This window comes from Lepidochelys kempii, chromosome 1 (assembly GCF_965140285.1).
Source record: "Lepidochelys kempii isolate rLepKem1 chromosome 1, rLepKem1.hap1, whole genome shotgun sequence".
Taxonomy (NCBI): Eukaryota; Metazoa; Chordata; order Testudines; family Cheloniidae; genus Lepidochelys; species Lepidochelys kempii.
In genome coordinates this window covers 94,212,822-94,228,890 of record NC_136380.1, presented here as the reverse complement: position 1 = coordinate 94,228,890, position 16,069 = coordinate 94,212,822, and the positions used below count along the sequence as shown (strand labels likewise).

The 16,069-nt window shown below is 43.7% G+C and overlaps 1 protein-coding gene across 1 annotated transcript in view; it reads right to left on the bottom strand.

Moving 5' to 3' along the window:
* Positions 1-15,368, bottom strand: part of GPC5 (glypican 5) — a 226,181-nt gene extending 210,813 nt beyond the window's left edge. The window contains exon 1 of the mRNA XM_073347708.2: positions 15,206-15,368. Within this exon, the coding sequence (XP_073203809.2) occupies positions 15,206-15,359 (154 nt within the window). The 5' untranslated portion in view covers positions 15,360-15,368. The remainder of the gene's footprint in view (positions 1-15,205) is intronic.
* Between the last annotated feature and the right edge of the window lie 701 nt (positions 15,369-16,069).

Below are 16,069 nucleotides of genomic sequence, written 5' to 3'. Positions count from 1 at the left end.
ACACAAGAGTGATGAACCTCTACAAAGTGTTGTCAGGTTACTTGGGAAATAAAGTGTTGCATAGTAGCACCATTTTACTCAATGGAATTATTGTGCAATGCATCAGAATTTTTGATTGGGAGTGTGTGGTCCAGTTGTCAGATCAGGGGACTAGAACTTAGGACCTGTGGATTCTATTTCCAGCTCTGCCACTGATTTGATATGTGACATTAGTCATATCAATAGTGGCCTGATTTTCAGAGGCACTGACCATCTACAGCACCCACTGATTTAACAGGTACTCAGCACCTCTTAAATAAAATCAGGTAAAATGAGGTACCTATCTGTAAAATACCTGTCTTGTGAGGCTTCATGTTCAGGAGGCATTATATACCATTGGTACAAACATTATATGTACATAATGAAATAGCTTTTAACAGGGGTTCCCAAACTTGGTTTGTGGCTTGTTCAGGGTAAGCCCCTGGCAGGCCGCGAGACACTCTATTTACCTGAGTGTCCACAGGTATGGCTGCTTGCAGCTCCCAGTGGCTGCATTTCGCTGTTCCTGGCCAACGGGAGCTGCGGGAAGCGGAGCGGGCCGGGCCGAGCCACTGCTTCCCGCAGCTCCCATTGGCTGGGAACGGTGAACCGCAGCCACTGGGAGCTGCGAGCGGCCATACCTGTGGACACTCAGGTAAATAGAGTGTCTTGCGGCCTGCCAGGGGCTTACCCTGAACAAGCTACAAACCAAGTTTGGGAACCCCTAGCTTATAACTATTCATGTTATCCAAATTCTGCATAATTTCAAATAAATGTCAAACCTTCACATTTTGAAACCTTCTTCCACTTTTTCCAGGGGGGAGAAGGGAATCATGGTATTTTACATAGACCAGCCTTATGTTACAATTACAAAAAGATCATTAGAACTCCCAGAAATGTTCTAAAATAAAATAAGTATTTGTTTATGGCTGTGGTTTGTAGCGGACTCTGATATTCTCATTTCAATCACTCCTTTATTTTTATATTAAACATTAAAAAAAATAGCATCTTTTTAACATGGATATCACTCCAAGCTCCTATAGGAACATTGTTTTTACTTTAAGACTGCTAATCACGTACACATAAAAGTTCATTTTATTGACTATTTCTGTTCCAGCTCATTAAACACAGCTGCTTTTAATGACTGGCGTAAAGTAACTGAATCCAACATGCAAAAGAACCCAATTGACTAAGAATAGAGTGATAGTTTGAGACCCACTACATGGATTTGTACATGTGTTTCTTAACTAGGGCTGTAGAACTAACAGCAGTTTTATTGCAGAAGTGTGTGCATGACAGTGAGAGAGAGAGAGAGAGGGTCATTCTGTTTCAGTTTCACTAATATCAAGAAAATGTCTGCACATTTTTTATATGAGCCTCCTCTCTCCCCCAGAAGAAGTTTACACTAGTGGCAGATTATGTTGATTATGGAAAAGTGGAAAAAACTTTTTAGCTCCAGTAACATCCAAGGAAAACACTATCTCTTTTATACAGAGCTCTGAAGGCTTCTAGACTGCAACCCATTTAGAATGATTTTTTAGGTAAGTCCTACCACTAATACGAGGAATAATCTGGTCCTGTGTGTGAAGTATTCACAAATTTGGCTTGCCATAAGTTTCGTAATGAAGAGCTACCTACATGAGCCCACTGTAAAAGTGGGCTAATTAATAAGTTGCCTTAAGTGAGCCACAGCTTTATTGAGAATGAAATTTTAACTATTCTTTTGCTTTAGGTGTATTTACTTACTAAAGGCCTTGAGTTGAATTCATACTCTCATACATGGCTTCAGTCCTGCAAATCCTTATTCCCAATAACTTGATCCACTCATCTGACAGTTTGCAGAATCAGGTCTTTAGCCATTAGTGAAAGAGAAAATAGCATATTTGAGGCCAAATTCTGCTCATCTTACTTTGTGACTTGTCCCTCTAAGCCAAATTCAGAGACCACAGAGTCTGCTCAGAACATCCTGGCCTGGTTAAGCTCCACTCCACTAAGCACTCTTCGCTTCCAGAAAGGGACAGACTCCCCTTCAGCACTAGCTGCTCCATTGCTATCAAACCCACCTTCCTCCTTTTTGAGCTTGGTGGCAATCCCCACAATATATGCCAAATGTTGCTTCCACACAGGCCATTCTGCTGGTCTATCACAGCTGAAACACCCTGGATCATTTCTTTATATTAAGGAACAAACTCATCTTTTTAAAGGTTTACTTCAGACTCTTTATTATATATGGAGTAACAGTCCTCCTTATACAATAGCAGGGGTGGATAAAAATCAATTTTTTTTAAATCAATTTTTTTTTTATAAAATGCTTTTTAAGGAAAAAAACCTAAAGATAGTTTAATTAAGATACATTACAGCTCAAAGATATCTCATCATTGAATAGGGATTATAAATTCCAATTCTATAGTATGAGACAATAGAGTCATGTAATGTTTAAGAAAACTTTTGTAAATGAGTTCCAATAGTTCATGGATTAGGGACCCAATTTTATGGGGTTCCTGGGGCTTCTGTATAGATTATTTAGGTAATCCTTCTATCTACAATATGGGACTCAGTGCTCAGTCTAGAAGATACCATCAGAGATGCTTAGTTTTGCAGTTCTCAAACTGTGGATTTGTGTCTCCAGCGATAACGTGCTTGTTAACAGCAAAAATAATATCTAGAGGTGGGAAATAACAGACCTCAATCCTATTGTCCCTCTGCAAATTTGTGTACACAGAGTCAATCCCTTACCTCTCTATAAAAGTTTTAAAAAGTTCAGTGAATAGAAGATTGTTGGGGGCGGAATAGATCTGGACAAGGAGAAGCAGTCTGGAGACAAATGTGAGAAAGGAGGGATAGGCAGTAGAAACAAAAGTGAAACTGTTTGAGCAGCATATTCCGGAAGTCTTCAGGCCTTTCTGAGTGTAGCCTTCATTGATTTGAGATCTACCATACCATTCTCTCACTAGAAGGGAAAACCTATAATGGAAGCAGGCCGTAAAAGAGTGCCAGTTTGGGAATATATTAATGAAGTTCCTCTACCTGTGGGTAAAACAGGCAAGCGTGCAAAATACAAACAGTGCAACAAAGAAATTCAAGGCCTGATTGCCCAAATAAAACATTGTGAGAAGTGTTCCTACTCAGGAGGAAGCTGTGTTGAAGATGATGAAAGAAACATGTCTGAACATGCAGGATCTTCAGGTTGGTAAACTTTATTTATTTCATACTTCTTTCTTAAGGACTGCCTGTCTTCCTTCTGACCTATTCTTGAATTCTCATGTTTGAGCAAAAAATATAGTTGTTACTCTATGGTACTATCATTTTAGATGCAGTTGTGATGAAAAATAAATAGATGAAATAGGAAGATCTTCCTTTAACAGTTTCACCTTTAAAGTAATAGTGTCAGAGAATGCAATGAGTTATACTAAATGAGCAATATGGTGGTAATAATTAAATAACTGCATTGACTTATTTTGTTTAGGAGAATCCATCCTGAACATACAGGATTCCGAAGACTATCCACCTTCAAGGTCACCATCATTTTCTATAGTTTCAGAGTTATCTGCCAGTGATAGTGTTTCAGTCACATCATGTATGTCACATAGCCACAGTATTATATCACCTGTAGCAAAAAGAAAAAAAATCTCCATCATCCAGAAACAACCACAGATAAGTTTGTGATAAGAACCAGCAGATTAGAAAAAGAGGCAATTGATGAAAAAATTGCCTGGTTTGTTTATACAACAAATTCTCCGCTCTGTATAATTGAGAACCCACACTTCATTAACATGGTTCAGAAATTAAGACCAGAATACAGTCCACCCAACAGAGCAGATGTCACAGGCAAATTGCTGGATAAAGTGTATGAAAGAGAAATTGAGCAGTGTGCAAAAGAAATTGAGCAGTACTAGAGGGTAAAGTTGTTAACCTGAGTCTTGATGGATGGAGCAATGTCCACAATGATCCTGTTGTATGTGCTTGTGTGACAACAAAAGAAGGGAATGTCTTCCTTACAGAAACAATTGATACATCAGGAAATGTGCACACAGCAAAATACTTACAAGTAGCAGCAGAAAAAAGCTATAACAAACAGTAAAAAAAATTCAAATGTCTAGTACACAGCTTGGTCACAAACAACTCTGCAAAGTATCCAAGATGAGAAGAAATTATTTAACAAAATCGTGAAAAAAATAGATGGCACTGTCACAGTCAAAGTTCTCAACATTGGGCTTAAAAGCAATGTTGAACACATGCTGAGTACCCTGAAGCCTATTCCTGTAGCCTTGAACAAAATGCAGGGAAATAGCTGTTTTATTGGTGATGCTATTGAAATTTGGAAGGAACTGAGTGAGATCTTAAAAAGAGAAATATGCAATGACAGAGTTAAATTACAAGCATTAAAAAACAAATGGGACAAGCACTATCTCCAGTTCATTTTCTTGCAAACATTCTCAATACTAGGTACCAAGATCAAACCTTAACTGCTGAAGAAGAGGAGTTGGCTATGACATGGACATCCAGCAACCATCCCTCCATAATGCCAACTATAATAAACTTCAGAGCTAAGGATGAACCATTCAAGAAATATATGTTTGCTGATGATGTTTTAAAGAAAGTCACACCAGTGAACTAGTGGAAGTCACTTAAGCACTTGGATTCAGAGACTGTTGATGCGATAATCTCACTTTTAACAGCAGTAGCTTCTTCTGCCGATGTAGAAAGAATATTTTCTTCCTTTGGACTAATTCATTTCAAATTGAGAAATCATTTGGAACCTGAAAAAGCAGGAAAGCTTGTTTTTCTTTTCCAGATTATGAACAAACAGGAAAATGAAGGTGAAAACAACTGAGTTAGCTGCAGAAGCCAATATTTTAAGTTTCTAATGTTGACCTGACTGATAGTCAATTTAATTTTTGGTTTTGGTTTTTAAACTATTTTAGTTAAACAATTTTAACAAAAAGAAACCTGAATTTAAAAAGCTTGAATGTTTAACTAAATTCAATAATTCATTGCTTTGTTAAAATATTATATGTTCGCTGTTGAAGAAAAAAATCCAGAATACATAACGTTAAATAAAACAATTTAAATGTCTGGTAATAAGAAAAGGAGTACTTGTGGCACCTTAGAGACTAACACATTTACTTGAGCATAAGCTTTCGTGAGCTACAGCTCACTTCATCGGATGTTCTCCTCCTAGTACAGCATGTCAAGAAAATCCTTCAAATATTAATGATTAACCTGTTGAATTGGAGATATTTATGAAGTCATTGGGAGGTGAACTATCTGCTTCAATTACTTTTGGCAAATGAAATAACCAAACAATCATTCATTTTCTGATAGAGCTGTAAAACTAATCTGAAAAGTTTTCAAAATAAATCACTTTAAAAATGTTTAAAGTGTGTACCTTCTAAAAATGAAACCTACATCTGAGTTGTGAAGAATATGTATTAAGGTTATTACAATCAACAAGAATGCACTTCTATGTAGAAATCCATGATTAAGTCAAGTCTTCTTGACTAGTGATTTAAATCATGATTTAAATCAAATCTACCCTGCACAATAGGCATAAAACAAGCGGGCTTCCATCTTTTCTGGAGCTTTGCATATACCACAAAAAGTCTTCTACTGATTGAACAGCATCACTGCAAGTACATATCTTTACATTGCCTGCCTCATTTATCCATTTGCCTATTATTAGCATCCCATATATTACACAGTTCTGTAGCAAAGGAGTTTGCCATGGAATTCACCACTTGGCACAGAATAACTGTATTGTTCAATCTCAGCAGTTCTCTCTTTTTTTAGTTATATCTGTGATTGCACAGATAACTTCAGAAGGTGAACTGAGCATAACCAATGTAATGATTCCTGCGTGACTCTGCAGAGAGCTTGAAACAACACCTCTAATAAATATGAACTGCCCCATTCATCTCAGTCAGGACTCCCTGGACTTTGTGATTCCATGGCAGCATGGAATATGGCAGCTTTTCAATATGCCACAGAATTCAGCATTTTAAACCTGGAAGGCATTTGCCATTTTGTTTTCTGTCTCCCTGCCCTACCAGAAACATTTTCTCCACAAGAGGGAGGCACCTGGATTACAGTAAATGCTTCTGCAACTGTAGCCTCGAACCATGCACCAGGGAACCAGAGTTGAATCTAGTTTACAGTTACTCGTAACTGAACTATTTAAAAAGTGATTTTTTGTTAAAAATACATAAAGAAGTGCTGGGGGAAATTTTGTGGGTGGGTTAGGGACAGCTAGTATAAAACTGGAATAAGTGCTTATTCTTTACACTTAACACTGAGTTCAGTGTATATCATCGTATGAAGTCCTCAACTACCATAAGAAAGGTCTTTTAAGACTACAGAAAAATAAGATAATACAATTACAACAGTTTTACCATTAAGAAAATTAGGCAAATAGCCAAAGAGTTCAAGCACAGACTGCAAATGTGAAGTGTTCTGAGAGCTATGTGTAAGCAGGGGAATAGTCCCACTCTTGTGGGGAACTTTCCTGGCTTCTGTACTACCCCGGTGAAGTGGGCTAGCGAAAGGATCTGAGTCCTCACTCCCACTTCCTTTACCCAGTGGCCTCCCTGCCCTTGAGGACTTCCCTTCCACTCTCCTGTCTGGCAGAGTCCTCGTAACCCCAACAAGGCTGGGCCCAGGATTCCTGGGGGGCTCGACCCCCAACCCTGCTGTGGTCACCTAGGACAGGGGCTAGGGTGTCCCCACTCCGGGGTACTCTCTCTGCACTGGGCACTTCTCTGGCCCACTGACCATTACATACAAGTTAAAGCAAATGCAAGTTATTTAATTAATAATTAAATAAAAAAAAAATAAGGAAAAATGGGAAAGGTTAAAGGAAACACATCAACCCGCTCTGTGGCAGGGAACATCACAAACAGTGTCTCTAGAATGTCCGGGCAGTTCACAGTCTGTTCCTTGTAAGTCCCAGGCCTTCTTCTCAGGCCCTGGCTGTGCTGTAGGGATGCTGTGGGTTGGACACTTGCTCTGGTGGTAGCCACACGCTCTCAGGCTCTAAGTGGTTGGACCCTTCTTCCCAGTATCGCCACCGCCCTGTCGGGGTTACAATCCAAGCCTGGCCTGCAGAGCCCCTTGGCTGAGGAGTCTCTCTGTGCTGGGTCCGCTGCCCAGGGTCCCCCTCGCTCTCCCCAGCTGCTCACCACACCCAGGTCCAGACTGTTCCAGCCCCAGCTCCACCACTCTGTCTCTGCACTGCTGCTGCTGCTCTGCCTCCAGCTCCCTGGGCTGCTTCTCTGGCCCCTCTGGCTCTGGTTGCTGCAGCTCTCCTCCCAGGGCAAGTCTGCTCTCTCTGGGCTGTGCCTCTGGCCTTGGGGCTGCAGCTCTGCTCCCAGGCCAGGGTCTGCTCTCTCTGGGCTGCTTTTCTGGTCCCTCTGGATCTGGCCCAGCTCTGCTCCCCAGCTTAGCTTGGGCCCCTGCTTTCTCCTTAGCTCAGCTCCACTCTGTCTGACCCAAGCAAATCCAGCTCACACGGAGGACAGAACCTCCCTGGCCTCCTGACTCCCTGATTAGCCTGCCCGCCCTGTCGTTCAGGCTGACCTGGAACATTGGCCTCTCCCCATTGTTCCTGGGGGCTGTCAGTCTCAGGGTCCTGATTTCCCATAGACCCTTCCCCTTTTAGTACTGGGAGCTAGCCAACCAAAACACCCCGACTGACTGTTAGTAAAGGGGCAACAGTCCCCTTACATATGTATTTAAGTGTTTTATTATAATATATGATACACAATGATTGAACACAGACTTATGCATCATTGAGCAAATCATAGTTAAGGAGACTGAGTAAACTTAGTGAAATTTACATCAGTATAGTTCTCTTTCATGGAAGGGTTGTTTGGTTTTTATTATTAAAAAGGAGAGAGGGGGAAAACACGCTGATCACACACTCAGATCTGAAATGAACAAAATGACCCTAATTCTTCCTTGGTGTAACTCCACTGACTACAACACAGTTATACCAGGGATGAAAGAGGCTCACTTACTGAATTACATTGTTTTTGAGTGTACGCAGGAGCAGCTGCATTTTTTTCAGTGTGTGGCACTCCAAATACAAGGCCTAATTCTGCAATCCTTACTCAGCAAACGACCCCTACGCACATGAGCTGTCCCAATACAAGATTGTCCCAATATGTGTGTGTATATAAATCTCCAATATGCAGTTGTCAGATTCTTACTTTCGTTATTTTGAAACATGTCACTATCTTTCATTACAGACTAGGCCCCAATGAGAATTTCTCGCAAGAGTAAAATTGCACACATGCTTAAGTATATGCAAGATTAGGCCCAATGCCTAAGGCACCTTAGGAATTTTAAAATTAATTCATCCGAGTTACCCAAATACACAAAGCATTTGACAAGTGCATTACGTTTGAAAGATTTACCCCCCTTAACTCAGGGTCCTTTAAGCATCCCTCCCTACTCTCTAGAAATATTCTCCATTGGTCTGAGAATCAACATTATATTTTTAATCCAAAAGGTTATCTGAACCATAACTTTGTAAACTGCTATTATTGCAATACTAGAATATCCAGTGAAACATGCTTCAAAATGTTCTTAATAACAGTAAAATACACAGCTAATAAGCAATATATACTGAACATATTTCTATATATTGTCAGAAAAGCTTTACCAAAAGGCCTATTCCTAACTGCTTATCCAGAAAGTGAACCTTACAACATTAAGACTAAAACCCACTGTGTAAAGTGTGAAAGTTATGTCTCTATTCTCTTGGCATTTTGTCCTATCAACCCACAGCTATCACTTAGTACAATTGATAAGATCTCAAAAAACTGACATTGTTCACATTTAACTAAATAAGCAACACTAGAGATGCACACTAGCTACAAGGTTTGGATCTAGATCCAAATTCCCCCAGAGGGAGAGTTGTTCAGCTTTGAGGATTTGGTTCAAGCCCATCTCCAATACGTCCTTCCAAACGATCTGTCCATCTTTTTGATCATTACATTCTGACAATACAATCTGTAGCTAAGGACATTTTTACTGTCTAATGAGATTTAAAGAATGTGACTTAAGCTTCCTATGAAATGTGGAAACAAAGATTTAAATGAAAGTACTATAATTCCATAAATATTTCAGGCTTAGCCCATTCTTAATATTACCATCAATATAGTTTACAAACGATCTGTATCTGAGTATTAAAATACTAAATATTACAATGAGATTTTAGGCATAAGTCTATGGTACACCATACCACTAACTTCATTTCTTCAGTAAAGGAGGAGAAAACAAGTTCCCTTAGGTCTTGCCTACACTTAAAAGGATTAGCCAATATAGATACCCCTGAAGAACTATACTGGCAAATACCCCTGGCAAAGATGCAGTTAACATAGGCAAAAGAGTCCTTTTGACAATATAACTATATCTTAAACTACTTCCCCAAACAGAATAAGTTACATCAGCAAAAGGAGGGTTTTTTGCCAGTATAACTACAGTAGGGCTTTTGCCAGCATTGCTATGTAAGTTAAGGATGTGATTCCCCCTTCCCCCCCCCTCCTCCTTAACTGATATAAGTATGCTGGTAAAACTTTCTGGTGTAGACCAGGCCTGGGAAGAAGAAGAAACTATCACCGTTTTAAGATAATTTTTAATCATAGCTTCCCCATTTACAGAAAACATTTCCTGTGAGACTGTGCCCGTGATGGTCAATCTTCATATGTCTAAGGGTATGTCTACACTATGAAATTAGGTCGATTTTCTAGAAGTCGATTTTTCAGAAGCGGTTTTATACAGTCGATTGCGTGCGTCCCCACTAAGTTCATTAAGTTGGCAGAGTGCGTCAACAGTACCGTGGCTAGCGTAGACTTTCGGAGCGGTGCACTTGTGGGTAGCTATCCCACAGTTCCCGCAGTCTCCATTGCCCATTGGAATTCTGGGTTGAGCTCCCAATGCCTGATGGGGCAAAAACATTGTCGTGGGTGGTTTTGGGTACATGTTGTCAGTCGCCCCTCCCTCTCTCCCTCCCTCCATGAAAGCAAAGGCAGACAATAGTTTCGTGGCTTTTTTCCTGGGTTAACTGCACAGATGCCATAGCACTGCAAGCGGGAGCCCACTCAGCTCACCGTCACCACTGCTGTTGTGGGCAAGTCTACTATGAGGGCTGCTGTGATCCAAGTAGCCAATGCAATCATTGACATTCTGTTATCAAGGGTAGTGACTCTGGGAAATGTGCAGGTCTTTTTAGATTTTAGGTGCATCATATTCCTGTCCTTTGTCACTGGTGAAGAAGTCTTGCAGGCGCACGTTCCACATGAAACAGCTCCAGGGCTCCTGCTCTTTTGCCTTGGCCACACTGCAGCAGCTCCTGGGTGCCTTCGCATCAATGGTGAACGGCTCCACTGCTTCCCTGCAACTCTGCAGCAGATGGTGCAGTACGACTGCTAGCCGTCCTCATCAATGGTGTTTTGCTCGCTCCACCGCTTCCGCTGCAACTCTGCTATCCTGATCTCCTGCGAGCTGGAGGCTTCTGCCTCAGGCTGCTCTCCCAGCCGGCAGCACCGTGCAGTTTCGCCTGCCCCTTGCTCCCATGGCTCATGAAGCCTGGACAGTCGTAAGGAGCAGTTCAACTATAGTCTGAGCAAGTGCAGAATGATGGTAGAATGTGCCTTTGGATGTTTAAAAGCTCACTGGCGTTGTTGGTCAGACCCCAGCGCAACCAACATTCCCATTGTTATTGCTGCTTGCTGTGTGCTCCATAATATCTGAGAGAGTAAGGGGGGGACATTTATGGCAGGTGGGAGGTTTAGGCAAATTGCCTGGCGTCCGATTCTGAGCAGCCAGACACTGATTAGAAGAGCACAGCAAGGCACACTGAGTATCACAAGAGACTTTGAAAACTAGTTTCATGACTGGCCAGGCTACGGTGTGACAGTTGTGTGTTTCTCCTTGATGCAAACCCGCCCCCTTTGTTGATTTTAATTCCCTGTAAGCCAACCACCCTCCCTCCTTCAAAATCAAGTAACTATTGTTTTGAAACCATGCATTCTTTATTAATTAAAAAAAATTGAGATAATGGACAAGGAAACCGCCAGTGGTTTTGGGTACATGTCGTCAGTGACCATTCCCTTGCTCCCTCCCTCTGTGAAAGCAATGGCAGACAATCATTTCTTGCCCTTTTTCCTGGATTGCCCGCGCATACGCCATAGCACTGCAAGCGGGAGCCCGCTCCGCTCACCGCTGCAGTTGTGAGCACTGTAAACACCTCACATCTGCCCTTGGAGATTTTGGCATATATATTGGCATTACGTCTTTTGGAATGGAGTTCTGATAGCCCGGATTCGTCTCCCCATACAGCGATCAGATCCAGTTCCCCCCGCTTTTGGGGGACTGTATGGTCACCTGTGCTAATGAGCTCGCCATGCTGGCCAAACAGGAAATGAAATTCAAAAGCTCCCGGGGCTTTTCCTGTGTACCTGACTAGTGCATCTGAGTTGAAAGTGCTTGTCATACATATAAAGGGAAGGGTAAACCCCTTTAAAATCCCTCCTGGCCAGAGGAAAATCCTCTCACCTGTAAAGGGTTAAGAAGCTAAAGGTAACCTCGCTGGCACCTGACCAAAATGACCAATGAGGAGACAAGATTCTTTCAAAAGCTGGGAGGAGGGAGAGAAACAAAGGGTCTGTGTCTGTCTGTACACTGCTTTTGCCAGGGATAGAACAGGAATGGAGTCTTAGAACTTTTAGTAAGTAATCTAGCTAGGTACATATTAGATTATGATTTCTTTAAATGGCTGAGAAAAGAACTGTGCTGAATAGAATGACTATTCCTGTCTGTGTGTCTTTTTTGCAACTTAAGGTGTTGCCTAGAGGGATTCTCTATGTTTTGAATCTAATTACCCTGTAAGGTATCTACCATCCTGATTTTACAGAGGTGATTCCTTTATTTCTATTTACTTCTACTTCTATTAAAAGTCTTCTTGTAGGAAAACTGAATGCTTTTTCATTGTTCTCAGATCCAAGGGTTTGGGTCTGTGGTCACCTATGCAAATTGGTGAGGATTTTTACCAAACTTTTCCCAGGAAGTGGGGTGCAAGGGTTGGAAGGATTTGGGGGGGAAAGATGTGTCCAAACTACGTTTCCCAGTAAACCCAGTTAGAGTTTGGTGGTGGCAGTGGATATTCCAAGGGCAAAGCATAAAATTAATTTGTACCTTGGGGAATTTTAACCTAAGCTGGTAAAAGTAAGCTTAGGAGGTTTTCATGCAGGTCCCCACATCTGTACCCTAGAGTTCAGAGTGGGGGAGGAACCTTGACAGTGCTGTCCAGAGTGGTCACAATGGAGCACTCTGGGATAGCTCCCAGAGGCCAATACCTTTGAATTGCATCTACACTACCCCAAATTCGACTCAGCAATGTCAATTTTAGCGCTAATCCCCTTGTTGGGGAGGAGTACCAAAATCTATTTTAAGAGCCCTTTAAGTCGACAAAAATAGCTTAGTCATGTGGACGGGTGCAGGGTTAAATCAACCTAAGGCTGCTAAATTTGACTTAAACTCGTAGTGTAGACCAGGGCTAAGTTCCTGAGTCCGCACATACTGGCATATGTAAGTAATTCTACCTGTGGGAGTAGTACCACTGAAATCAATGGAACTATTCACTTGAGTAAAGATACTCACACCACTTTTATTTGTAGGATGGGGTCATTTCAATTCATCACAGTAATCTCATGAATTTTCATTTGTAATGCAAATACCAGGTTGTCATAAATATAAAGGGAAGGGTAAACCCCTTTGAAATCCCTCCTGGCCAGGGGAAAGCTCCTCTCACCTGTAAAGGGTTAAGAAGCTAAAGGTAACCTCGCTGGCACCTGACCAAAATGACCAATGAGGAGACAAGATACTTTCAAAAGCTGGGAGGAGGGAGAGAAACAAAGGGTCTGGGTCTGTCTGTAGTCGTCTTGGCCAGGGACAGAACAGGAATGGAGTCTTAGAACTTTTAGTAAGTAATCTAGCTAGGTATGTGTTAGATTATGATTTCTTTAAATGGCTGAGAAAAGAATTGTGCTGAATAGAATAACTATTTCTGTCTGTGTATCTTTTTTGTAACTTAAGGTTTTGCCTAGAGGGGTTCTCTATGTTTTTGAATCTAATTACCCTGTAAGATATCTACCATCCTGATTTTACAGGGGGGATTTCTTTATTTCTATTTACCTCTATTTTTTATTAAAAGTCTTCTTGTAAAACACTGAATGCTTTTTCATTGTTTTCAGATCCAAGGGTTTGGGTCTGTGGTCACCTATGCAAATTGGTGAGGCTTTTTATCCAACATTTCCCAGGAAAGGGGGAGTGCAAGTGTTGGGAGGATTGTTCATTGTTCTTAAGATCCAAGGGTCTGGGTCTGTAGTCACGTAGGCAAATTGGTGAGGCTTTTTACCAAACCTTGTCCAGGAAGTGGGGTGCAAGGTTTTGGGAAGTATTTTGGGGGGAAGGACGCGTCCAAACAGCTCTTCCCCAGTAACCAGTATTAGTTTGGTGGTGGTAGCGGCCAGTCCAAGGATAACAGGGGTAATATTTTGTACCTTGGGGAAGTTTTGACCTAAGCTGGTAAAGATAAGCTTAGGAGGTTTTTCATGCAGGTCCCCACATCTGTACCCTAGAGTTCAGAGTGGGGGAGGAACCGTGACACAAGTGTATTAACTTAAAGTTGCAGATACCTCTGTTAACTAGCACCTTACTTTTTTGCCCCACCTTTGCCCTACTATTGCTGGGTAGCCACTACCTATTATTTGCACTTACAAAGCTTAATTCTCCCTGATATTGCTTGAGTTGCACAGATGCAAGTCATGGCTCACAGTGATTTTCCCCAGTCTACACTGGGTGTATTCAGTAGTGCAGCTATATCAGTGGCTGGCTCCTGATGGCTGAATTTGGGCCAAATCCCCCATGTAATCACGGCATTTCACCATCCATCCCCAGTAAGGGATGTTTCGGGGAGTAAGGAGTTCTCTTGTTCCTTTCCCCTCCTTCCAAGTTGTTGGTGCCCTGTAAAGTCTCATTCCCACGAAAAAGCCCCTTTCACTTGGATTTGGTGCAGAGTGACTATAGGTTCCATTTTGTTCCTTTTTTAAGTCTAGTCCTGGACGTCCCTGATCATCTGTTATTCCAAAGGGAACAAATGCCCAGTCCCACACCCAAAAAAAAAATTTCCGGGCACACACCCCCTCGGGAGGCATGGAGGAATGTTGGGGGGAGGTCAGGCGAGCAGCGCTGGGGCAGTGCCCCACAGGGCCAGCCACATATGGCGGAGGAGGAGAGAAAGGGCACCCTATGGGCCAGCCCCATAATCTGTTTTCAGTCTGGGAAATACAGTCACCCTAATTTGGTGTCAAACCCAGGAGTTCCATGTTTATAGTTTCTCCTTGGCATTGTTTTCTCCATCCCCCATGTAGCAAGGGGTCAGCTCCTACATACCCCTCTCCCCATTCACGCCGAAGTGTTACGCTGGGCAAACCTGGGCTAGAAGCGGCCCATGTGGAAGGCTGACCGCTATCGTTCACCCATGTTTTCTCCTGAGACTAGCCCCACTGACTAACCACAGGTAGTGACACCATTTCAAAACCTGCAGCAGGTTTGCTGGGGCTTGGGAATCCCTCGCTCAGCATTTCCCCAAGAAGAAGGTGGCGCCGCCACCTGCCCGAGGAAAGGACGAGAGGAGCCAGCCATCAGTCCAGGACCGCTACCGTACCATTGCTCCTGCCCGCACGGCTTTGCCCTCTGGTTCCCAGCCTCCCGCAGCCAAGACGCCGCCGTGCAGAAAGAAAACCTCCAGAGAGCGGCCGGGCGGGCTTGGGGGTAAGGACAGCAGCGCTATGGAAGGAGCCCGCCCGGCCGCCCGCAGGAAGTTGCTTGAGGGAGTCCGGGCTTTGCTAACTCTGCATTCTTCAATCAACCAGCGCCCTGCTAGGCGCGGAGCACAGCCCTGCCTGCGCCTGACACCCACCACCCAAGGCAGAGTCGCCCACTGGGGCCGAAAAGGGGCCAGCGTGGTACCCCGCCCCATGCAGTTCAGACCCCTCGCCCGCTGCCAGCCCCTCCTCACACTGCCCCGAAATGCTGCGTTCCCGGGTGCAGGAGCCCTGGCTCTCCCGGGGGAAGGCGGCGCACGCCCTGCAGCGGTGCCCTGCGGAGAGGAGCCCGCTCTTACCTGCCTGCGGGGTCTCCGGAAGCCCCTTGGCTGGGCCGATCTGCAGCAGCTGGAAAACTTTCCGAGCGTCCTCGCAGCTTGGCAGCTTCTCGCCTTTTAGAGACAGCAGGGCCGCCAACAGGAGGATGCCCGAGCGCAGGCTCTGCCTTCCCATCTCCGGGCAGCGCAGCAGCCTCCAGCCAACTGTACAAACTCTGCCCCAAGCGCCCCCTGCCCCGCAGCCGCCCGTCCCCTGCCACGCAGCAACAGCTGCCACTCGGGAGCCCACAGCAGCAGCAGCAGGAAGCGTGGGGAGAATTTCTCACAGCTACTTTCACCTGGCGCCGCCGCTGCGGGGATGCGGAGGGAACCGCCCGCTGTCCTTGCCTCTGTCAGACAGGCGGCTCGTTCGACTTCGCACCGGGTCCGACCGGTGCTACTACAGCAGGCACCTCTGTGCTGCAGGAGAGAGAAGAAACCAGAGTACTGCAGCCTGCCCCGCCTTCCCAGCGAACCGCCGCCCCCCGACTGACCTCATCAGCATAAGGGTGCAACACCCTCCAAACGCCCTGCTCCAACAAGACAACCTCATTGCTGCAGTACTGTGCAACTCCCACTCCGCCTCACAGACCTCGGAGTAGCTTTGGGAGTTAAGCCTGCCCTCCAATTTCCACCCGCACCTGTAGCGATGGAAGCAGCTTCATTAGTTGGAGTTCGTTGCAGGGCTTCAAGATTAAAAGATTTGCCTATAGACTGGGATGTAGAGCACCCTTCACAGGACACCTTCAACCTGAAATCTCCTAAGGCTTTAGAAAGAAAAAAAAAATAGTTCCAAGATCCCTGACAATTGCTATGGATTTACAAATCGCACTTTCTATTTAAAAA